We start from the raw sequence: 23799 nt of genomic DNA, 5'->3' as shown, positions 1-23799 counted from the left end.
CCGCATCAATCAAGGTGTTGCGGCGCGAAAGAGACTCTGGCTTTGCATGTGATATCCATCTATGATCGATCACTCACCAAATATCAAGATCACAACGTCAGAGTCCAATAACAGACTGGTCTCACGATAGCTCAATGACACTTGATAGCATAGCACAATGGAACGAACCAAGCTTGAGAAATCAGGGTATCTTGCAATTCAACGCATCCAGTAATTATACAACAGTCGTGTAGTAGCCCCAACCTAACCAAACCAACCCTCCCAAGTCTTATCGTCGGTCGTAAAAGCCCGATTGATCACCCTCCTCTTCCTCTTCACTTTCTCCAGTGTACTCCTCACTCTGCTCATCATCGCTGCTTCGATCTTCGCTCGCACGCGCCCACTCTGAACTCTCCGTGAACAAGGATTCTCCGAGATCCAGACCGCGCGTGTGAGTCGTGCCCATAATACCCTCCTCATCTTCTTGCGTTTTATCCGCGGCGTCTTCCATCTCCGGCATGGGATCGACCTCCCTCAGCAGCGCCTTCTCATCCAGCTCATCGCCAGCAGTGGCGAAACCAACAGACTTGGCTGTGCTGGGTCGTTCATGCACTTCGGTATGCTCAACGCGACGGGGCTGTTCTTCAATGACATCGCCGTTCCAGGGCCGGCATTCCTTGACGGTCTCGCCGCAGCGGAGGCACATCCAGCCTTCGCCTTCTTCGTTTGCGATGCGTTGTGCGATGCAGGCGAAGCAGTATATGCAGCCGCATGGAATAGTTTCGTAGGGGTTGGTGATGTCGGTTGTTGCGGAGCCGACGACGCCGCCGCCGCCAGCCGAGGAAGTGAGGATGTCGGCTTCGGTGGTGGTTGTGGGGTTTTGGTCGCGGTAGCAGATTGCGCAGGTGCGTTCAGGGAGGAAACCGAGTTCGCCGGCTGCTTTGCTCTCCTCGTCGTCTTCGTCGCTGGCGGGTTTCGAGCGGCCGAGGAGGGAGAGGACGGTCGTGCGTAGCTTCTTGAATGTGCGGCTTAGGATGCGGCGCCAGCGCGAGATGCCGACGAGGGGGAGGAGGAAGAGGAGGAACTCGGTGAAGGCGTGCCAGACGAGTTGGCGGTTGAGGTACTCGAAACTGACTTCGCGTGATGTGGAGTGCGAGGTTGGTGTCAGGCGGAGACGGAGGAGGCGATCGGTTATCGTTCTATACCGGCCGTCGACGAGGAAGACGAGGAAGCTGGCAAGGCCGAGGACGTCGTGTGCGTTTCCGGCCAGTTCGCTCAATCGTCCCAGGACTTTCAATCGCGCACTCTCGGGCCGGGTGTAGTCTTCTGAAGCGGATAAAAGGTACTCTTCCCATTTCGTCCACGCATACCGTCCGCCCACTGTGACAGCGCCGTATGCAATCTTCTGCCATGGCTTGGGTGGTGGGCGATTCGGCGCACTACTCCGCGCATCCGTATACCGCAGCCCCTGTAGATGCGCGCCATAACTCGCGTTCTGGTCCCAAATGCTCAGTTTCCACAGCACAGCCCTCAATGCCAGCAATATCTCGGCTGAGTAGTGATCTGTGATATGGCTTCCGAAGTACTTCAAGCCCTCGCCGACTTGGCCCTTCATCAGGGTAAGGAGTTCCTCATCGAGGAGTTCGGCATCGACTTGGCCGACGCGGAACTCTGGTCGTGTTCCCGAGCGCCCTTTTATCGCGTCCCAGACGCTGAATCCGGTCGAGGAGACGCTGCTGAAGGGGAAGGGCAGGCGCGAGAGGGCGCGTTGTGCGGTTGATGGCGGCGGCTCATGGTGATTGCGCTGTTGAAGGGCGCGTTGAGCGCGGCGGGCTGCTATGCGTTGCTGGGCGGCGGCGAAGTCTGCGGAGGGCATTTGGGAGCATTGGGAGGGTTGATGTTACGGGCGTGGTTGGCGATGGCGCGAGATGTGGCTGCAACGTGACAGCGTGATGGGGAGACGAGGCTCGAGTTGCGACGGACCGAGGTTGGCTGGGGAAGGCGTGGGAGTAGCCGATGCGCGCGACGCCTTCTCCAGACACGCCGGGGCCATGTTCAGACACGCCCATAACAGTGCTTCTGTGGAGAGACCATACTCAAGTACACGCTAGACAGATGACATACACTTGATCATCTTATGCAGTATATGTCAACTGCCAACAAGGTGCCCCAGAATCACTGTCTCGTGTCTCGGAGGTCCGAGCTGTCAGGCGGGGAGCTTCTCGAATTTGTTTCCAAACACCAAGATAGACTTCCCAAACAAGACTTGCCGCATCCTGATCGCAGCCTGGGTGAGCAGGCTCCATAAGACTATACATTCAGCCTGAGCCGTGAGCCACTTCCGCCCAACTACTTGCCTGTTCCTGCCATATCCAAAAGTTCACCTACTTGCGGCTGCCCCACTACCGCGATAGTTGACCGTCAACACTCACAGCATGAATACAGAGTTCAGCATTGAAGCGCCGGCGGAGGCGAATCCTCTGACTGAGAGCATCTTGTTCCACGTCCTGCGATCAGCGTCCTCAGCAGATCAAACCCAAGTCCAGACCGGCACCAAGCAACTCCAGCAATGGGAAAAGGCCGCGGGTTTCTATCCTCTGCTGCAGGTATGCATATCTTAGCCTACTGAATTACACCGGACTGACACTAGTAGACGGTATTCCTTAACCAATCTCTCCCCCTCGAAGTGCGCTACCTCGCCATCATCCAGCTCAAGAACGGCATCGACAAGTACTGGCGCAAGACTGCCACCAAGTACGCCTCCACATAAAGCCGCAGAGATGCATAGGCTTACGTGACTGCAGTGCTGTAAGCAAAGAAGACAAGGCTACCATACGGGCCCGTCTACTCGAAAGCGCCATCAACGAAGCCGACCATCGCCTGGCCCTACAGAATGCTCTCGTCGTCGCTAAGATCGTCCGTTTCGAGTTCCCAAATGACTGGTCAGTCCAACCCGACATAGACTTCCCTACTCTAACACTTTCTAGGCCAGATCTATTCCAACAACTACTCCACATCCTTCGCACCTCGACCGATCCGAACGCCTACCGCTTACAACTCCCTCGCGCCCTTCTCGTCTTGCTATACATCGTCAAGGAACTGTCAACTGGAAGACTTCTACGAACACGGCAGAGCTTACAGACTGTCGCGCCGGAGGTCTTCAACGTACTCGGTACCATCTATGTGAACAAGGTCCAAACATGGCAAGCCTTCTTTCGCGATGGCGGAGACGACGAAGGCGGTGCGCTTGAGAGCATCGACAACAGTCTGCTTGCTATCAAGACTATGCGGAGACTTATAATCGCCGGCTACGAGTTCCCAGGCAGAGATAAGGATGTGCAAGAATTCTGGACACTGACCCGTACTCATCTCGGAGAGTTCCTGCAATACGTGATATCGGAGAACTCACCGCTTGCAGGCGAAGTTCAAAAGAAGATAGGCAGGCACTTGATGCAGCTCTCAAAATTGCACCTCAACATGGCCACGACTCACCCAGCAGATTTCGTCCTTTTACCCAACTCGATAGAGCTTGCGCGCGACTACTGGAGCCTCATCTCACGACTAGGGGATCAATGGGGCTCAAAGTCTATTGAGGGCGCCAAAGTCGGTACTGATGGCGATGCCGAAGATGAAGCACCCATCCTCGAGCGTCTGGGTCTCAAAGGCTTGCTACTGATTCGTGCATGCGTGAAGATGGTCTTCTTCCCTACTCAGACTTTCCGCTTCAAGCACCAGCAGGAAAAGGATGAGAAAAATGCGGCCACGCACAAGGTCAAGACAGACCTACTCACTGACGACCTCGTTCGTGAAATGATCTCAGCACTTGTACAGCGCTTCTTCGTCTTCCGGCCCAGCGACCTTCGTATGTGGGAGGAAGAGCCCGACGAGTGGGAGAAGATGGAAGAGGGAGCAGAGGACTGGGAATTTGCGATCCGACCCTGTGCCGAGAAGCTGTTCCTAGACCTCGCAAAGAATTTCAAAAATTTGATCATTCAGCCTCTGCTCCAAGTCTTCTACACAGTCGCGAGTGAGTACTCACTTTAGGAGAAGATGACCCTCGCTAATGTTTCATAGCACCGGAAAACGAAGACATCCTCTTCAAGGATTCTGTTTACACCGCCGTTGGACTGGCAGCTGATATTCTGCACGATCAACTTGATTTCGACACCTTCCTTGAAAAGACGTTGGTTGTCGAGGCAGCGAAGCAGACACCGGGCTTCAACATCATTCGTCGCCGCATCGCCATTATCATCTCCCAGTGGATAACTATTAAGATGGCCAAGGAGAAGAAGCCTATCGTTTACCAGATCTTCCAACATCTTCTTGATAAGAGCGATCCCATGAACGATCAAGTGGTGCGAATAACTGCGGGAAGGAAATTCCATGCCGTCGCCGACGAGTGGGAGTTTCAGGCAGATGCATTCCTGCCGTACTCGCAGCTTATGCTCGATAGGTTGATGGCGCTGGTCCAAGAGGTGGAACTTCCAGAAACGAAGATGGCACTGCTAAACACCATTAGTCTTGTTGTATACAGGTTAGAGCATCACGTAAGTCAGAGACGGGAGCACTCGAAGTATCTGGACTGACAGGATGCAGATCACACCGTACGCCAACAGCATCATCGCACTCCTCCCACCGCTGTGGGAGCAGTCTGGCGAAGAGCATCTCATGAAGCAAGCCATTCTCACACTTTTGGCTCGTCTAACGAACGCTATGAAAGCCGAGTCACGTTCGTTCCACGTCTCCTTCTTACCCATCATCCAGAGTGCCATCGAGCCTGGTTCAGAAACCCAAGTCTACCTCCTTGAAGATGCACTCGATCTATGGGCATCTATCATCGCACAAACACCATCAGCACCAGAGCCTACACCTCCTGAGTTGCTCAACTTGCTCCAATACCTGCTACCTCTGTTCTCCATGGATAACGAGACCCTACGAAAAGCCATCGAGATTACAGAAGCCTATTTGCTCCTTGCGCCCTCCGCCGTCCTCGCAGACTCTTTCCGCCCCGCAATCCTCCAAGCCCTCGCCGAGCTTCTGGGCAACTTGAAGCCCGAAGCCAACGGCATAATGACACATCTCGTTACATGCATTATTCGAGGTGCGGAAGGTGTAGGTGGTGAGAACGCTGTCAAGGTTCTGACTAGTGATTTGATCTCTTCCGGATTTCTAGCAAAGGTTTTGGAGGGTCTTCACGGCGCATGGACACACCACCAGTCCCACGGCCCTTACCGCGAACTTCCTTCCCGCGCCGTGGATGGTGTCGTGGAAACTGATTACTTCACCGTGCTAGCACGTATCGGCATGGCTTCACCTTCTGTACTCCTCGAAGCCCTGTCCGCATTATCAAGTGAAGGCCTAGAGAAGACTTTAGACTGGTTATTGGAAGAGTGGTTCGGCCATATCGAGAACATCGGCGATGCGCCAAATAAGAAGCTCATGTGTCTCGTTCTCACACGTTTCCTAGAAGGAGCGCAGCCTTGGATGTTGGGCAGGCTGCAATCGTTGATAGGGATCTGGACGGATGTACTCGGGGAATTGCTGGATGGCATGGATGACCGAAGTCAAGAGTGCGTACACCCTTCCGTTCACTGTTTTCGTACCCATACTGATGTCTCGTTCTAGTTCTCTCTTCTGGCCTCCAGAACCTTACCATCCTACCGAACCAGAGGCACCGGAGGATATCCGCAAACGCGAACTCATCTACACTGATCCTGTGCATCAGATCAATCTCGTTGCGTTCGTTAGGGAACATCTTCAACAGGTCATCCAACAAGTGGGTGGAGAACAAGCCTTCCAGGAAGAGTGGCTGAGCCGCGTGGATAAAGAGGTTCTCAAAGGGTTTGGGGAGTTGGGGATTATGTGAGGTAGGGGAATGGCTGTAGAGGATGGACAGGTCAAGAGGACACAAGAGGAGCCTAGTCAAGGTTTTGAATATCTTTTCCAAAGAAAGGAGTGCAACAGTGACGAGCTAGTCGTGAGCAAAGATGGAGAGAATGGACGGTGAAACTAGTAGCTTTGCAAAGCCGTTTCCAAACTAGCATCTAACCCAGCATAAGTCTAGCTTTCTACTGCAAAACTGCTTTCCAATCTGACATATCCCACGCCATCTACCGATTCCGCAACAATCCAACACCATCTGCCCGCTTTCCTTATACCGAATCCAACCATTTCTCTCGTTCCACAACAGTGCCCTCAGCATACAACTCTCTCCATCACCAATGCTCCGCTTCAAAGAAGAGCTCCAGCCCCATCAACCAACAGCATGCCTCTCCTCCAGTCAGACAACACACTTCCATGTGCACGTACAGTTCCACGACACTGAGCATCTACCTCACTGTCGGTGGCCATTTCTCGGCAGTCTCATGCCATTCTCTTTGTATCCTGCCGATGGTGTTGGGGCAGGAGAGCGGAGCGTCGCTTTCCCATTGTGAGAAGGAGGATGGGCCAGCGTTTCTGTTCTGACACGTCAACAACTTGGTTACACTCTTGATGAGCTCGTGGTGTGAGTTGTGATGGGTAGAGAGTAACAACTCCATCGCTGACCACTCACGACAAATACCCATCTGCGCCTTCTGCTCGACGGAGGAACTCCCACATTGCTCGCACGACTGCGAGACCGCTGCCTTGAGTCTCGATGGTGCGCCCGCGTCCTCGGTCATTTAGATCGCTTGGGCTTCTCTTCGTCGTTTCGTCTTCGTCATTCTCGTCAAAGACGTACCGCTTGAAGGGCTTTTTGAGGTCGTCTTCTAGGTACACGCCATCGGAAGGGTCTGGGTAGATGTTGCGGTAGTCTATCGCGTTCTCTGCGAGAACTGGGTGAGAATGAGACGCCGATTTCCTGTTGTCATGGAAGGAAGTGGATGGAGATGAAGGCTTTGGTGCGCCCCACCATGCGCCGAATCGGCCGTCTTGGTCGCGCGTTCGGAGCGCAGCCTGGGCGTTGTGGACGACCCATGCGGTATATTCTCTGCAGCTGTTTGAGTGTAACATGGCTGATTCTTTAGGTGCTGCATGTGTTTTCCCTGGTCTAGCTGGTCGACATGGAAGAGGTTCGCAGAAGGACGTTAGGTGGTGGAAGAAGATGCCTTTGAATGTTTGGCCGTCTTGACTGCAGCGACCAGAGGGGTCGCAGAACTCTGTTAGGATACCATTGGAACCCAGTCCCGCCCAGTCAGTGGGTAGTGCTTCCTTTTCGTCTTCTGGGCCATTGCTTCGATGAGGTTGAGACTTCTTCCAGCCTGTGGCACGTATGACGTTCCTGATGAGTTCATGGCCATCTTCCAAATATGAGGTCTTGCCGGTAGCTTCCCATAGCCCGCGAAGTCCAGATAGAAGGACACCTTGATTGTAGGTATACACCATTTCGTTCCGCTCGTCGCATGTCGTCTTGCTATGATTCGTGCGGTAACCCCCGATGTGGAAGCCGTCAACGTAAAGTCCCTGATCGTTCGTCATACCGATGTTCTTCAGCCATTCGTATGCATTCACTGCGTTCGCGAGGTAAACAGGATCGTAGCGTGCCCGGTGCCCCTCGTCGCAGTCATCAAATAACTGGTCTTGCTGTAGGCCAATCTTGTTGTGTTGCGAGAGAAACGGTGAACAATTATCGTCGCCCGGAAAGTGCAAGTACATGCTGATACTCGCCGAGATGAAGAGCTGGTTTGTGATGGCGTTCTTGTACGGCAACAGGCGCGGGTTCCAAGTCATGCCGCCGCCACAGAGCCTCCAATCCCATCCCTTCTCAGCCAATTCGTAGAAGACACGGGCTCGGTGGGCGAAAGCAGGGACAAATTGCCTGGCATGCCATTCCTTTGCCCCAACCTTGTCAGACGTGTAGTGTTCAGCAGAATGGCTCTCGACGAAACCGCTTGCTTCCAGCCAGCCCAATACCACCCACAGCATATCATCGAATGCCTGCATTCTTATTGCAAAATGATCCTCACCGAAGTAGTACGCGGTGGTCTGCGCAAAGTACTTGTTGATCTCATTTTCCACCATTTGTGCCTCGACGTCCATTTTCCGGCTCTTGTCAAATGTGCCTGGCATTGTGTAGGAGAGCGAGTGGGAGAGCGACGAGAGGGTAGCTGAGACGTAGGTCGACATGACGGCTGCTGTCCAGTCTATCGCTGTTGTGTATTTGCCGAGCCATACCGAGAAGTAATGGTCTTGCATTGTAGATAGAGCGGAGTGGAGATCGTGGAGGATGTTGGTCTCGGCGAGTGAGTAGCTGGCTGTGCTGGTCGGGAGTTCGTTCGATGATGTCTGGGACGAATCGGGGAAGGATGTAGACGAGACAGGCGATGTCAGCAAGCGGACAACATTCTGGTTCTCGGGCTCATAGACCGGTTGATCTGCTTCTGCGACATGTCAGTGAGAGGTCTTTGAGGAGGTAGCATCTCTCAGCCATACCTTGTGCAGTTGGTGATCTCGCATTACTAGCGATTGAGCTGGTCGCAAACGCGAATTGAAGCAGTAAAAGCGATAAACATAGTCTCCAAAGCGACGCGACACGCAGCGATCCCATTGCGAAGCCTAGGATGCTGTGACCTTGGACTGGGTATTGCGCTGAATGACCTCGGGAGGACTTGGTGCTATGCGACGCGTAAGCAGTTCATGGAGCAGCTCTGCGCGCGAGCTACTGTTAGAAATAATGCGGTATGCATATAGGATCGATAAGTATGACCATCAAAGGCTTCTTATCGGCTGCTGTGACGGTCATACTATAGGAGGCATGTGCCGCAAGTGCATGAGGCGCATACGATCCTGGCCAAGTCCACCTTCCCGTGCCGGCTTGGACAGCTGCTCTTGCCTGAGAGCTCTGTCCCATGGCCTGTAGCAGCGGATGGGATATAAAATGGCGCGAGGCGTAGTTGCAATAAGACCACAATGGTTAAGAAGACGTAAACACGATCAGATTGGTGCTTCCCCAGAGGCAACGCGTGATGGAGATGAGATGACGCCAAGCCTGAACCCTGGGATCGTGAAATCGCGTGTCTGCCCCGCTCCCGTTCGCGCGTGGTTTGCTCGCACGGACCGCACCTAGCACACCAGAGTAGCAAAATGGTACAGCATCGCCCAGCCACTATTACATGTGCAAAAAAGGTGTTGAGCGCAGCAGGATTCGACTGAACCACACACGCAAAAGAATGTTGAACAGAGTGGGATTCGAACCCACGCAGATTTCTCTACTAGCACCTGAAGCTAGCGCCTTAACCGCTCGGCCATCTGTCCTTTGATGAGGTTTTAGAGCAGTGAACACAATATAATGTGAGCACACCAGACATTGGCAAGCCAGGAGAGAAGTTGGCAGGATTTTGGTGGGTATGGACGGCCATGGCAGGGCAGCCGAACCGAATGACTGGCTCTTACAAGTGGGGCAAGCGAACTAATCGGACAAAGAGAAGTACCAAGCCGCGGGGGAAGAGAATGTCATATACTATGTAAGATTTGCGCATTTTTGGGACAAAATTGACATTAAACACCTTCCCTGCATACAACATCTGCCATCCAACAGAACATCGTCACATATGTATGGCACAACAGCAGGGGACTCAAGCAGCGTAACTCAACTAGGTGTTTAAGTTTGGGCTTCATCTCATGCCCATCTAACAAGTCCATCGATGTGTACCTGCAATGCAATGCTATCGCCGCACAACCCTGCCTTGATGCCAACATTTATGGCCAGCCCGCTATCACGCACCAAAAACATATCATTTCGCGCGTCATTTCCTCGCAATGGGTCGTACACTTCGTCAGGTATCCTTCTTTTCACTGCTTGTGGCCAGGTCCCACTGGCCTGACCATCCTGCGAGGGGTCAAAGTCCGAAATGGCTTTACACCAGTAATGACAAGTGGACCGGTTGAATCCGAACGCGACGGGGAAGTTTAGAGAATGCGCATACGCTGCTGATTGGACCCGGAGTAGAACAGCCCCCCAGAACTCCGTAACATTGCCTGGTATCCGTAGCTCGTGGGTGGTTTCGTCCCAGGAATTACGAGGCGTGACACTTATTATGCGAACTGTCGGCGTAGTGTGACTAGAAACTCGTCGTCGTATATGAAAGCTTTTGAATTCGGTAGTCGTGAAATCAGGTGGTATGGACAGCTTCTGCCGTACATAAATGGTATGGAGCTTCCCAGTAGGCCAATCGTCGATGAAAGCCAAAGAGCCAGCATCAACACGCGCGTATTGCGTTCCACCATCCAGGCACTTCAATGTGATGGCCAAGCGCTGGTTGAGCTGGTTGCTCGACCGTATCATGGCTAAGACCCGACTTTTGTCTTTGGGGTCAGGCAAGAATTCGAGCTGCACACGTAGACCGATAGGGGTAAGGCCTATGGGGAAAGTGGAAATGACATTCTCGCGCTCGATAGAACCGCAGTGTTGAAACTCTTCGGGATGGCGCGCAAGCAAACCCCGGTACGTTGATCGCTCCGATGAAGTTGCGCACCAGGAGAATATGGAGTAGTCGTCGGTAGTCCTTAGGACTTCCTCTTGTAAGCGAATAAAAGCCTTCGCACCTTCTCCATAAAGTAAGGGCATGTGAATGTCGAAGAGGCCGAGCAAGCAGTAAGCAACATCTTCGACACGAGTACTTTGCCGATGTGCTGCCCAAGACATCCTCTCCGCCACAGAGAACTCACTAATAGTACTTCTGTCGTCGAGTACACGAACTGGTATACCAGTGGCGTCAGATAGCTCCTCCAGAAACTCCACCTTCTCGCCCATCAAGGTCCAGTCCTGAAAGTAGAAGCGACATAGAACCGGTGCAATCAGTTCTTGTAGGGTCCAACCGCGACGTGTCCACCGAGAAGACTTCAGTGAATATCTTGCAATCTCGGAAGCGGTTGTGTAGCCGTTTGGACGTGGTTTGGGAATGTCGCCCAGATAGACAATGCAGACCTCCGCATCTCGGTACCAGCGATACATGGAATTGATGGCCTCTTGTAGCTCCGCACTTGATGTCTTGTCTATACAGCACGTGTCAACCCAGAGATAGTGACAGCCTTGACCTTGCGCCTGCTCAGCTGCGTTCACAATCTTGCTGTAGCCAACGCGTGTCATAAGGTCTTTCTCCGATAAACCTCCCAGAGGCATCTCGGAACTACCTCTAATCATCATCTCCAATGCCAACATCAGTGTAGTTCGCGCATCCTGGTTGCCTGTTGATGCCGACGCTAAGTTGGTAGAAGCGGACAATGCTCGAGCTCTGCTAATCCAGACGTATTCCTGGTAGTTGACTTCATCTCCGCCCCAGGTATGAGAAAGGATGGCGTATTTTGGGACAGAGTCATCATTGAACCATCTGAGCTCGAGTGTTCTGAGATCGATGAGTCGCATAACAGACGCTGAGCGACGTGTCGGCGTGGGTGATCATTGGCGTAGAGAGACCAAGCGGGGTGCCTGCCCCCGATGAGCCGAATCGTTTTGGGCTTTGCGCTAGACCCAATGGGCTGCCCCATACGAAGCTGCTCGTAACCTTAGACTCCTAGAGCGTTTCCTTGCGATGAAAGCCGGTACCATCATAGATTTGAACATGTACGACGCTCGGAGAACGATGCTTCCATAGCCGGAAATTGTAGCTAGGAATGTGTATCCTTATCGCAAGATCACGGTACGGCATCGGGGTTAACAGCGATTTGTGCATGTTAAAGTACGGAGTCCGACGATAGTCCTTGTCACTGCAGCCCTTGACATGGCGTCACGTATATTAAATAGCTGTCGTGACACCTTGCCGATGCTTGCACCAAATTACCATGACACCCTGACCCCAGCGCGAACACAAAGTCTGTCATCACAACAATGAATGCGAGCGGAAGGTCTGCAGCGAGTGTATTAGTTGCTAAGAGAAGGTGCTGGAGAAAGTAAAAAATGGCTAAGGATACAGATAAGGTAACACGCAGCAACCGTACGTAGGAGATCCACCAACTGCTATCCATATCATCTCCAATCATGTCTCCGGTGTCACAAATGTTGGGACGCGCATGGTCCCCGGGTACGTTGCCGATTTCATGGGCACCACACGCGACGCAAGCTGCGCCGACTCCGTGTACTCGTGCCGCTTCATAATAACCCCCCACACACACTCAGTATTCTCCATCAAGCATGATCTTCGAGGCGCTGCAAAGAAATCGATACATGCCAGATGTGCAGCTGCGCGCTATCAGACTCGGTCCGCGGCGTCTTCGTGCGAGAAACCGAATTTGCGGTCTACCCGGATGCAGTTGTCCTCGACGCTCGTGCGGTGGTCACGGTATGTGGGAGCAGTGGCAGAGCTCATATGATCTTTGTTCATGGTATCCGACCACGAGCTCATCTGAGAACTATTTCCACAGGCGGTGGAACTGTCCGTCAAAGTAGACGTTGCGGGCTTGCCATGGAGCTTGTTCTTGGTGGATCGTAGGCCTCTGGGAGTAGCGTTTTGATCGTGGGCAACACCCGCCCACATAGCCGAGAGGGGAAGGAAGATGCAGACGATTGTGAGAACGTGGGAGACAATCTCAGGGGGGATGCTCTCAACAAATTGGAGAGATGTGAAAATAGCTACACGTACGTTAGTAAATTTCAGTGTTCAGCGTGGCAAAGAGAGACGAACCTGGTATTGACATTGTCTGACAGCCCATGATGAAGACGATCTGCATCGGTCCAAATCTAGGCATGTTGAGACGCCGCCTCTGGAGGATGGCATGCCCCAATTTCCAGGTGAACACGCAACTGAATAACCAGATGGATATAGTTTGCATGATGTAGGTCATCCCGTTCAGTGCTGCCAGAGAATCGGGATCCACATTGTCCAATGCGTATTTGGTATTCAGGTAGACGAAAGCGAACTTGACTCCAAAAGCAGCGCAGGCCACTGTGGTGGTTGCACCCATGATGATGGTGCGATGTAGAGGTGGTGTAGTGACGCATACGATCCAGACTTGGAGACTGAGTGAAGCGTAGACTAGGATAGCGACGATAAGACTGAAAACGTTGATTAAGACGTAGATAGCCCAGTCCGCATTAGTCAGGGGTGGTGAGTATGGGGTAACATCGCTGTAAGGGTCGTTCCAGGTGCTGCTAAGATACATGGCGAGAAGCAGGCAGCGGATGGTGTTGGTGAAGAGGGAAGCGGTGTTGAGGTAGAAGATGAAGGACTTCCGCTTCTCAGCCTTGGTCAAGAGGACGAGAACAACCAGAAGCATGATCGATACACCAAGACCTACCCCATTACTGGTAGCAAGGCGGGCGGTGTTCACGCTCCAATAGTTGACATCCGCCATGTTGACTGTGGTGACTGCCCATTTGGATTCGTCGCCCATCACAACCGGCACGATGAGGGTGAAGTTTTGAGTCCATGGCTCGAAGCCGGGCGGAACCTGGAAGTTGGACGGGAGGTCAACGGCGTGGAAGTCGTCAGGTCCCATAACGGCTCCTACTGCTAGCAGTCTTTGGAGGTTATAGAGATAGTGCTGTTTGGCCGTAGGTTCAGAGACGAACAGAGTCTGACGGAGTTGGGGCTCGAGGTGACAATTTGGAAGAATGATAGAAAGTACTGGAGGTTGAAGAAGGAATGAAGGAGTCCAGCAGCGACGAAAGTCGAAGCTGTGTCGTTTATATCAGCGTTATATAATAGCTAGATGGCAAGGTCTGTTCCGCGCTGCAGATTGGTGGCATGCAGGGTCATCGAGAAAGTGACGGGGAGTGATGGCTTTCGGATCCCGAGCGGATAATAGCAGCGGCAGCATGCGATTGTTTCGATATCCCCACTCACAACTATAGCTAGCCAAAGCGAAGGCGAAGTTGAGGTCTTAGAGTTACTTGAAGCCCTTACTATTGTTCCATGGTCCCTTCACCTGCATGCGTCCGGATACTCGCCTCGATCTGTAAACGCTTGACCAATGCTCGCCGCTGGCACTCTTCTCCTGTCTTACAGTGAGTCGCAGAGTCGCTCATAGTGAGTTGGATAATTGCTAGATGCGCTGTTTGCAGTGTGCGATGGTTGTGATGAGATAGCGCGAATTCCTTACTATTGTTCCCCATCTTCGACTGTCTGAGCTTTGAGACTGTTGGGCGGCGGTGTTCGTGAGAACTGGGACCAACGGTAGTTGAGATGCACAGCTACCAAATTAAGTACACGAGTTACCGTTGTACAGGTATCGTCCTTCGAATCCATATCCTTGCTGTAACCAGAGGAGGTAGCGGCGTACGGCTGGCAGGCAGAACATTGAAAGGGAAGGTAAGCGTGAGCGTGAGTGGCGAATCAGTAGATAGCCCCACTTATTATGCGCGTCACCGCTAGCCCAGCTCCAGGGCTGCTCCTTCCGCAAACGTGACCACGCGTTAAATCCAACATTCGCGATCAAGCAACCGCCACGACGCGTCAACCGGCCCAGGATGTGGACATTGATCTCGTCACATACTACGGGAGCGCCGGGGTCCTCGGAGTACGCCCTGCCGGAAAAAGGAACAGTACACATCGTCAACAACGTACATCCTGGCGTGGTTCGCATTATAGCAGCGCCTACAATCATACCTGAGCTCGGTCGCATCGGTAGGTTCGCCGAAGAGGCTTGAGACATCCACTGACTATGGTAGATTCTGGGCCATGTGGCGTCAAACTGGAAGCCATTACAGCTTCATTAAGCATCTTGCCTGGCCAAGCACACGCCAACAGTCTATCATCGGCTAGATACGAGTTGCAACCACAGAGTGACGGACGCTCAGAAACAATATTCCTGCGTCATGGCGATCAGATCCATGTTCCAAACTCTCAATCTTACCTGACTTGTCAGTGGACAGACTCAGAGGTCCAGGTCAACTCATCGGCTGCTGACGCTATGAGAATCGCGGTGACACCTGAAGAAGCCCAGAGCGAGGGCGATGGTACGAAAGATCCCGCTGTCAATGTAGCAAAGTCACAACCTCGCGCAACCCCTCAGCTTTCGAATCAACGATCAACTACTGTGATCCAGGAGACCCCAACCGCTGCGCGTACAGGGAATGTTACAGATATTTACGAAGCAGACGTTCAGGAAGCAGAGGCCTTCTCGACCGCCCGTACTGGCGAGGCACAGGATCAGATGCAACCACAGCTGCCTCTGAATGCTAGAACATCTTCACCGCGAGTACACATACCATCGAGGTCAGCTAAGAAACGAACACGGTCCCTAGCCGATGAGGCGGACGCAGATGCATCCAAGTCTGACAACGGGGCATTTGCTGGGCCTAGCAAGCGCGCCAAAACAAGCGATAGCGACACAGAAGACAGTCGCCTGAGCAACGTCGACGTTGCTCAGCCCGAACAGTCCGCCCCACCACGATCGCAGAGGGGTTCGCAACGATCCATATCTACTACTACAGTTAGAGAGGACTACGATGGCCCGGTTTCCCGTGTAGCCTGCAGCAACTCCACCATTACGAAAGCAAGTGCGGCTGTCAAGTTCCTGAAGAAACAAGGTGGAGCGTTTGTAGAGAATCTGGCTGATGACTTCAATGTACTATGGTAAGTACTACACTGTCTTTGCTGTTGTGTCACCATGCTAACCGATCAAAGCGTACGAGATGGTGATCTCCAAAAGACAACAAAAGTACTTTACGCAATCGCACGCGGCATTCCTATCGTTACAGACCAATGGCTATTGGAATCTGCATCAGCTAAGCGCCTGCTTGCCGTTTCCGCTTTCAAGCCATCCATACCTAAGCAAGAAGAGGAGTGGAAGATCAAGCTTGACGACATCCTCGAAAAGCCGCAAACTCCGTTCGCCAACTTCGCTGTTCACTTTACGAAAAGCCTCAAGACGAGATACGCATCTTCATTCTCTGACATTGAGGCTGTCTGCAAAGCCGCGGGCGCGACGAGCGTGACGACTGGTGCGACGAAGTTCAAGAAGACAGGAAATACCATTGCCCTCGCTGCAGACAAAGATGATGTGGAGGCACAAAAACTGATCAAAGAAGGAATAACATGCTACACAAAGGACTTCTTCACATACAGTATCCTGCGGGGCGTCTTTGACCTCGAGAGCGACGAATTCAAGATCGAAGGAGCCGCAGCGGGCGAGACACCTTCAAAAGAGCAGAAGAAGAAACGCGGCCGGAAGAGTAACTAGGCACGTACCGAGGAGACAATGGCCAAGGACGGGCCTGGAATCATGGTTTTCCTAACTACATGTTTTACTGCATAGCGCGCGGAGCAGGTGCTTCTTTGGACCCATACCAGGGGAGGGTACGGCGGTAATTCCTTTATTTCATATTATACCCACTCTCGTCATCGTAGCAGACAAACTCAGTAGCAATACTATCAAACAAATTACAATACCACGCTTATCAGAGCATCACTGCCGTTCTATGCTCCGGTAAGCGAGCAAGACCCACAAGATCCCCCACTATAACATACATATCCCCGATGCTGCCGATGTTTGCTCGCTTCAAGTGCCTCAAACACGGGCACGTGAAGTTTGCCAGGCAATTAGTACGATGCAATTTTCAGAATCCTCCATCAAGAAGTGCAACAGCGCATTTCGATAATCCTCTGTGGCGCAATTGGCTAGCGCGTCTGACTGTTACTACACCAGTAGCTAGTTATCAGGAGGTTGGAAGTTCGAGCCTTCCCGGAGGAGGATTACTTTTTGCTGGGCGTTGGTGCTGACGTGTGAGAGTGCTCGAGGGGAGGATGGGGTTTGGAGCTTTTTTTTTTCTGGCTGAGGATGTGCGTGGCTGCGATGCTAGCGTGTAGCGGGGAAACACGAAGTATAGAGAACATCGTCACAATAACACAACGCGCAATTGTTTTTACTCGGTAGATATCCGTTACACTGTCTATCTAGAGATGCACAAACACAGGGAGTCACAGTTTTATCAATGCAGGTGCAGTAAGATTTATCAGTTTAGGACAAGTTGTACCGCTCAAGTTCATCGATTGCCAGACACTATGCGCATCTCCGATGTAATCTCGACTAGACCTTGACTAGGCCTAACTATGCCCTTCCTACCTTGAAGCTCAATATCTGCACCTTGTTAGCGACTCGTCTACTTGCACATTCATATCATACTCACATCATTCTTTCCCACAGCAACAACATCATCCTCCGCCACTCTCCTCCCACCCTCCGTCTCGACATACGCCATCGGCGCATCACCCATGACCTTCCTATACACATCACCGACCGTGCTACCCTTCTTAACAAGCACGCAATCTCTAAAGACAGCCGTCGAGCTCGCACTACCACTGGTATACGCGTGAATGTTGCGGACCGGGAAGACTGGAACCAGACCGAGGAGTTCTGCCGCTCGCGACAGGACTTGTACAACGCCTGTGCTGCCAAAGCGGTAAAGGACCATGTCTTTGAGGTTTTCGATTCGTGTTGTGAGCTTCTCGTCCAGCTCCTTTAATCCGCCTCCATCAGGGTCGCCCTGCTCAATCAGGTCTTCTCTTGTATCGACAAATTCGCTGCCCTCTGTGTATTTGATGAAGCCCTGTTTCGCTAGTTTCCGCAGAAAGACTTCAGATATCGCGCTGCAAAGCACTATGCTCTTGGCATCCACTTGTTTCGCAATCTTCGCAATGTTTTTGTCGGCGTCGGGATGATCGATCTTGTTGAGGGCGATGACGGTAGGGAACTTCTCGTCGGTGAAGGCGTTTACGACTCGTTCGATGGTTTCGTTTGACCAGTCTTGTAGTGGCTCCTTGAGGGCGAGGCGATCGAGACAGCGCGCAACGACGCTCGACGTGGATCCGTAACCTGAGAACTGGTTCTGTAGTGTTTCGACTGCCGTGGCTTTGATAGCGACATGTCTTCTCTTGATACTGCCCCATTTCTCCATCAGGTTGCCTTGTATCCATCGCACAATCTCGCTCCTCAGCCAGACAATGTCTTGACTTGGGTCGTAGCCTCTTGTCGCCTTGCCCTCCGCGTCGGTCGTCCCGCTCACGTCCACCACGTGGACAAGCGCATCTGCGTGTCGCAAGTCGTCTAAGAACCTGTTTCCTAGGCCTTTTCCCATGTGCGCGCCTGGTACAAGACCAGCGACATCGAGAAGTTCTATAGGAACCGATCGTCGTCCTTCGACACAACCGCCGTAGTTGGGTTTGCAGCGATCAGCGAGACCGAGGCGCGCGCATGGGCATTCGATCTGGAGGTAGCCGATGGCGCGCTGGGGGTCGATGGTGGTGAATCTGGTTGTAGCATTAGGAGCTGACGATACGAAGAATCGAGCGCGGTGTGCGCTGCGCAGTCGCATTCCATGGATCGGAGAGGGATGACTTACGGGAAGTTACCTACTCATAATCAGCCTACATAGCTCCCAGCGTATTCAGACATGTACGGACCGACTTTGGAGGTAGCATCTGTCAAGCTGCCATGAAATCCATCTTAGAAAGATCCACGAAAGAGGGGTGGAGGGGCATTGCGCACCTGTTCAGTGTAGTCGACTTGCCGGACGAAGGCTTGCCGACGAGGCCGATTAGCGGGTCGCGAGGCATGTCTAAGGAACGTGAAGAAGGAAGAACGGGGGTATCAAAGAAGGCTAGTCGAGTGCTGATGGTTGCAGTGCGAAAGCCAGCATTGTCAAATTCGCGACCGCCCTTATCGATAACGCACTGACATCACATAAGGCTGCAGCTCGCCATCACTCATGCGTTCATTCAGGCAGATAGGCAATGCTTATACTCAACTTCATACGACCCAGCACCCCTCACATTACGATATCTAGAAGATGTCTATCTTGCTACAACGCCCTAGAATGCTGTTCATATCAAGATTCAATATCCTCCCTCCTATCCAATAAACCAATCAATACACCTTGTTGAAAATATGCTCCAAAGAGAGACTTTTTCGGGGGTATAACGTCGCTGAATGGGAAAACATAAACATTCGCAACCACATCTGCACAAAAGTCCGGATCAGCCCCAACCCCGAAGCCGCCAGCGGGGTAGACCCCATATTAGATAGTAGAAACCTCATGAGATGCCCAGTAATCGTTAATCTATATTGAGAATATCTCTCGGTTTCGTAAGGTTATGTGTGCGTTTTCTGAAGCCTTGTTAGCTACTCATCGATATCAAGCTGGCCGGGATGCTCTGAACTTACGAGACTGGCAATAGCCGCCGCCGAAGCGAGGTCTGGTTTGCCTGACACACTGCGCTGTGCTGCGCGCGGCAGTCCACTTCCACCTGCGCCATTGAGTGGCGCTCCGTTTGCTGCACGCTTAGTACCTGCTGTTCCAGGTGCAAGTCCTTGCACGGTGGAGTGGCGTCTCGCGGGAGCAGATGTTTTCACAGGTGAGTTGCTGTTCGACACCTGACGTTGTCCGCTGGCTGCGGTCCCGTTTCTGAAGCTAGACACGGGAGGCTCGGGAAGAGGTCGGACACGTGGCTGTGCCGACTGTGGGGGCGGCATTCGCTTCGCAGGTGAAGACGTGCCGGACGGGGCGTTGAATGGCCGTCGTTGTTGATTGGTTTTGCGTACGCCAGTGATGAACTCATGCTGCATCGCTTCATCGGGCTTCATTCGACGTTCGGGATCCCAACGCAGACAGCGCGTGATGAAGTCAAGGAAGGCCTCATCGTCACACTTCAGGGCTTGTTGCAGTGTCTTCGAGCTGGGTCGTCGCCTGCGGCCCTTTGAGGAAACAGTGACCCTGGGCTTGCCAAGGGAGTCAAAGAATAGCTTCTTCCTGCTGCTCTTCTCGATGAGGTGCTTCTCTGGAGGTCCGAATATCTCCATGATGCAAGCAAGCTGCTCCTGTTCGTTCTCTCCAGGGAATATGGGGTAACCGGTGAGCAGCTCGGCAAGGATGCAACCCAAACTCCACATGTCTATCGGCAGACCGTAGCTCATGCCGAGGATGACCTCCGGCGATCGGTAGAATCGCGACTGAATGTAAGTATAGACCTTCTCGGTTTCGAAGCAACTGGATCCGAAATCGATGACCTTGATTTCCGAGTGAAGCGGATGCGCAAGCAAAATATTTTCCGGCTTCAAGTCACAATGGATGACTTTCTGGGTCTTCAAGAGGGTCAACGAAGCCAGCATCTGTTTGCAGAATCGACGGATTAGGCGTAGGGAGAAGCCCTTGAACTCGTGTGCCTTGATGAACTCGTACAGATTCATGCCAAGAAGCTCGGTCGAGATGCAAAGATGGCCACGGAAGTAGAAGCTCTGGGTGAAGTTGATCATGCTGTGCTTGTTATCGGGGTCCTGGATATCGTTAGCAAGCTTACTCTGTACACTGAATGCATCTTTCTTACCCATTCGCGTAGCTTCTGGAGAATGTTGACTTCGACCAGAGCTTGCTGATGGAACCGTTTCTTGTTACGAATGATCTTGATCGCTTCGAGCCCTCCCGTCTTGTGGTCTACGCAACGCACAACCTGTCCGAAGCTGCCCTTGCCAAGAACATCAACAACTTCGTATCTGTATGCGAGATGGTCCCCCAAGACGATGTTGTAATCGCCACGTTCGTCGTCATAGCCAAAGTTTGCGGTCTGCGCATTCAGATCACCAACGTGCTTCTTGGCGTTCTTTGTTCCACAGAAGTAGACCTCCTTGTAATCGATGATCTCGCCTCTTTCGAATATGTTCAAATTGGCCATGCGCACAGCATCACTTGGACTGACACGCTCCTTGGCTGTGGCGCGCTTACGGAGCTCGTCGACGTCGCGCGCCGCATGCTCAAAGTCTTTCCGCTTCGAAGCAAGCTTCTTCATTTCTTCGTCGGCCAACATGTCATCTCTATCGAGGTTTGAATCGAGATTACGAGCTTTGAGCATGTTCGATGAGCTCTTCGTACCCAGCATTCGCTGCATTGGTGTCAAGATCGACGTTGACTTCTGTGTCGGCTGGCTATTAGCCTGGTCTGTGTGGCCCGATACCGCACGTGTTCCAACATTCCCTACGGGCTTACGAGCACTTAATTTCTCAACCTCTGTATCGCTTGCAACTGCTGTTGCAGAGGGTTTGCGGCGCCCGAAATCAAGGGATGGTCGACTCCCACTCTTGGCGGGACTTGGGCTTGTGCCAATAGCACCGCTCCAAGTTGCAGACGCAGGTAGCCGCGGTGGAGGCATCTCGCTGTGCTTGGGAGGCTGGGGTTGCTGTCTTGGCTCACCACCCTGAGGGCCCGGTTTTCGGACCTGCAGATTTTGCGATTGATGTGTTGCAGCTTTAGATGAAGCTCTTCTCCAGCCACTGAGGCTGAGCTTTCGCCGCAAAGATGAGCCAGAAGAAGGCGTTTCAGGTTCGGTTGACGTGGACGTCTGTATTGAATCTGACGTGTTCTTCTTCTGTAATGGCCGCGGGCCAGCAACCATACTCTGCATCTCCACATCCCTGGCAGAGGATTTGTATTCGCCGCTAGGTCGTGGCTGCAAGCGGGCGAACTCCCCGCTACCCTTTGGCAACGAATTCGATGAGAAAGGCGTGGTGGCTTGACGTGTTGGGTTCAAGGTCGGAACGGGAATCGAACCAATGTTCGGGTGGGTATCAAGCGAGGAGTCTGCAGCACGCAGGTTGAAGGCCGAGCTACTGCTACGCAAGTGTTTATGGTATTCGTCGTGATGGTTGTTCCTTGCGAAGAAGTTCGCCTTGGAGGCTGTCATGGGCGTACTAGGCGTTTTGTTGGCAGCACGTTTAGGTGGTGGCGTTACATTACGCTCGTCCACTTCACCAGAGGGTGCAGGGAAAGACGATATCCGATTGTTGAATGGTGTGCCGAGCGGCAGCAGATTCAGCGGCGGCAGTCTGATTGGCTGTAGGTTCTTCTTGCTGGACTGCTGTACCGTGGGCGTTCTCTCACCTTCGGTACCAGCTCCAACAGTTAGTCCCCGTCGATGTCTAATGGACCCTGTGCTCCTGTTCATAAGACCGCCTTCCAGGGTCTCGTTCTGCCGAGGCTCGGCTCGTTGCGTGTCGGGTGTTGACACTGGTTCTTGAGGTGCTTGAGGAGGCGCGCTCATCTTTGAATTTGGTGTTGTGAATGCAAAGCTGCTGCGCTCGGGGTCCTTGGGAGATTCAAACGCTTTTGGTATGGCAGGTACAGGGGGCACCTCTTCTTGCTCCCCACCAGCTGAGCTTTGCACATTTCGTGGCTTTGGCGCAGGCAGACGAGAGCTTGTCGGAGCGGTATTGGTGCGCAAGGGTATTGATGAAGGACCAACCTTCAACGAGTTCAAGCTCGAGTTCGACGAGAGCGATATACCAGAAGCATAAGACTTGCGCTTCTGCTCGGGCGTCGCGCGCGCCGAAGATGGTGTCATACTGCCTCCCACAGCCAAGGCTGGGGACTGGCTGAAGGCTCGCTCGTCGAATGTCTGATCGCCCTGGGGAGTGGGAGGACCCACTGGGCCGCCTGGCGGATGATTTGGGTTCATGGACAGTCTCCTTAGCCGCCGAGCGTCTGTGGGGCTGATGGTTCGCGCGCCAAGTCCAGAGATATGTGGAGCCGTCGACTGCCGTTTGCTGGATGAGGACGAAGGTGTGTACGATCTTTGCGCAGCGGGAGACCTGCCAGGGGAGGGCATTGAGCTTGGATCGGGGGTCATGGATGAGACAGTCAGGTGGCCCGGTTGCTGTCTCGAAGGCGGTTGTAAGGACTTTGCTTTGGCGTTGCGTGCGGCAGTTGGGAGCCTGGGCACTCCAGTGGTAGGAGCTGTGTTGATGTTTGCAGACAGTGTCTCTCGCCTGTTTCCCTTGTTCAGTGACGGCGCACGGCCGAGCTGGGGCATTGCGTTGTCGTTGGCCAGTCTGTCCATTTCCTGGCGCTCGAAGCTACTTGAAGGCAGCATTCCAGGGCCAACGCTCTTCCGCGGTGCTCGGGCAGCTGGATTTGGGGGTGCCTGGGCGGGGAATTGACTTTGGCGACGTGAACGAATGGCCATGTTGCTCTGCGGCGCTGGCATGTTCGTGTCAGAGCCCGATGCGGTAGAGGCGCCACTTGGCTTCCTCGCGGTGGACTGGCTGAAGCGGCGAACGAAGTCGCTGCTGCGTGTGGGCGGCTTGTCAGTGGGCGTTCCCGTGAATGACGGCATATTGTTGTTGCTGGGCGTGGTGGTGCTGGCAGGCACGTTGGCCTTGAACGTGCCAGGCGCAGGGAAGTCGCTTAGAGCGGGCTCGTACGCGAGGCTGTTGGCGAAGTCGTCGAAGTTGACGGCGGGCAGGAAGTCGTACGAGCCGGTGCTCTCAGTCGGCTCCTCCTTTGCAGGCCCGGGCTGCGGCTGCTTGGTGAAGCTGAAGCGTGGATTCGAGGGGACGGTACGCGTGGCCGCCGTCTCATTCGCGGGCGTGGGCAGGAAGGAGCGCGTCTCGAGGGAAGCGACGCTGGCGCCGCTTGCCATTCTGCTGCATCACGCGTCAGTGCTGTCGTCGCCATAGCTGCGGCGTCGTACCTCTGCTTGGTGAAGTCCTGGGGCCGCTCGCGGGGGCCCAACGGCACCTTGGCCCTGCCCCGTCCTGCGGCGTTGTTGTTGATGGAAGGCAGCGGGCGGGCTGCGCTTATGGCATTGGATGCACTCGTCTTGCGCAGGCGGCTGCCCTGGTCGCCCGTCTTCTGGAACTTGCGTACGCGGTCTTCTGCAGCGCGGGTTAGCTATGACACCTCGTCGCGTAATGCGACAGCCACCCTAATGCTTTTTCGTACCTGAGGAGCCGCTAGAGTCCTCCGACATGTTGGACCCTGACCGTTCGGGCACGTTGGTCGTCTCCATGGTCCGAGTTGCAGTTCGCGGCTGCGTCGCCATGGCCAGCTCCGCAGCTCGTGATTACGACACCGGCAATGGACGCTCTGCTGTCACGGGATGCTTCAAAAAGTCTCCCTCTTTCAAAAAGCCGGGATGG

General features: G+C 53.4%; 7 protein-coding genes and 2 non-coding genes across 9 annotated transcripts; 3 read left to right on the top strand and 6 right to left on the bottom strand.

The window, feature by feature from the left end:
• Positions 1 to 268: 268 nt before the first annotated feature.
• J4E90_005283 (uncharacterized protein) lies at positions 269 to 1855 on the bottom strand (the record flags this gene model as incomplete). The annotated part of the gene is made up of 1 exon (XM_051434837.1): positions 269 to 1855. One exon carries the CDS (start codon positions 1853 to 1855, stop codon positions 269 to 271), a length of 1587 nt encoding a protein of 528 aa, XP_051290861.1.
• A 559-nt stretch (positions 1856 to 2414) lies between these two features.
• On the top strand, positions 2415 to 5845 carry J4E90_005282 (uncharacterized protein; the record flags this gene model as incomplete). The annotated part of the gene is made up of 7 exons (XM_051434836.1): positions 2415 to 2585; positions 2633 to 2733; positions 2784 to 2921; positions 2967 to 4006; positions 4054 to 4526; positions 4576 to 5549; positions 5605 to 5845. 7 exons carry the CDS (start codon positions 2415 to 2417, stop codon positions 5843 to 5845), a joined length of 3138 nt encoding a protein of 1045 aa, XP_051290860.1.
• A 683-nt stretch (positions 5846 to 6528) lies between these two features.
• J4E90_005281 (uncharacterized protein) lies at positions 6529 to 8303 on the bottom strand (the record flags this gene model as incomplete). The annotated part of the gene is made up of 2 exons (XM_051434835.1): positions 6529 to 8218; positions 8299 to 8303. The coding sequence occupies 2 exons, from the start codon at positions 8301 to 8303 to the stop codon at positions 6529 to 6531; spliced, it is 1695 nt and encodes a 564-aa protein (XP_051290859.1).
• Positions 8304 to 9132: 829 nt separating this feature from the next.
• J4E90_005280 lies at positions 9133 to 9213 on the bottom strand. Its single transcript has one exon. It is a non-coding gene; the product is annotated as a tRNA-Leu (tRNA).
• Positions 9214 to 12146: 2933 nt separating this feature from the next.
• J4E90_005279 (uncharacterized protein) lies at positions 12147 to 13392 on the bottom strand (the record flags this gene model as incomplete). The annotated part of the gene is made up of 2 exons (XM_051434834.1): positions 12147 to 12526; positions 12579 to 13392. 2 exons carry the CDS (start codon positions 13390 to 13392, stop codon positions 12147 to 12149), a joined length of 1194 nt encoding a protein of 397 aa, XP_051290858.1.
• A 1164-nt stretch (positions 13393 to 14556) lies between these two features.
• J4E90_005278 (uncharacterized protein) lies at positions 14557 to 16077 on the top strand (the record flags this gene model as incomplete). Its single annotated transcript, XM_051434833.1, has 2 exons — positions 14557 to 15470; positions 15522 to 16077. 2 exons carry the CDS (start codon positions 14557 to 14559, stop codon positions 16075 to 16077), a joined length of 1470 nt encoding a protein of 489 aa, XP_051290857.1.
• Positions 16078 to 16495: 418 nt separating this feature from the next.
• J4E90_005277 lies at positions 16496 to 16587 on the top strand. Its single transcript has one exon. It is a non-coding gene; the product is annotated as a tRNA-Asn (tRNA).
• Positions 16588 to 17008: 421 nt separating this feature from the next.
• J4E90_005276 (uncharacterized protein) lies at positions 17009 to 18253 on the bottom strand (the record flags this gene model as incomplete). The annotated part of the gene is made up of 2 exons (XM_051434832.1): positions 17009 to 18162; positions 18250 to 18253. 2 exons carry the CDS (start codon positions 18251 to 18253, stop codon positions 17009 to 17011), a joined length of 1158 nt encoding a protein of 385 aa, XP_051290856.1.
• Positions 18254 to 19014: 761 nt separating this feature from the next.
• On the bottom strand, positions 19015 to 23669 carry J4E90_005275 (uncharacterized protein; the record flags this gene model as incomplete). Its single annotated transcript, XM_051434831.1, has 4 exons — positions 19015 to 20166; positions 20217 to 23301; positions 23352 to 23535; positions 23603 to 23669. 4 exons carry the CDS (start codon positions 23667 to 23669, stop codon positions 19015 to 19017), a joined length of 4488 nt encoding a protein of 1495 aa, XP_051290855.1.
• Positions 23670 to 23799: the final 130 nt, after the last annotated feature.

This window comes from Alternaria incomplexa (genome assembly GCF_024043165.1).
Source record: "Alternaria incomplexa strain BMP 0042 chromosome Unknown scaffold_7, whole genome shotgun sequence".
Classification (NCBI taxonomy): Eukaryota; Fungi; Ascomycota; class Dothideomycetes; order Pleosporales; family Pleosporaceae; genus Alternaria; species Alternaria incomplexa.
The sequence above is the reverse complement of the archived record's forward strand: the minus strand, read 5'-3'. Positions and strand labels throughout refer to the sequence as shown.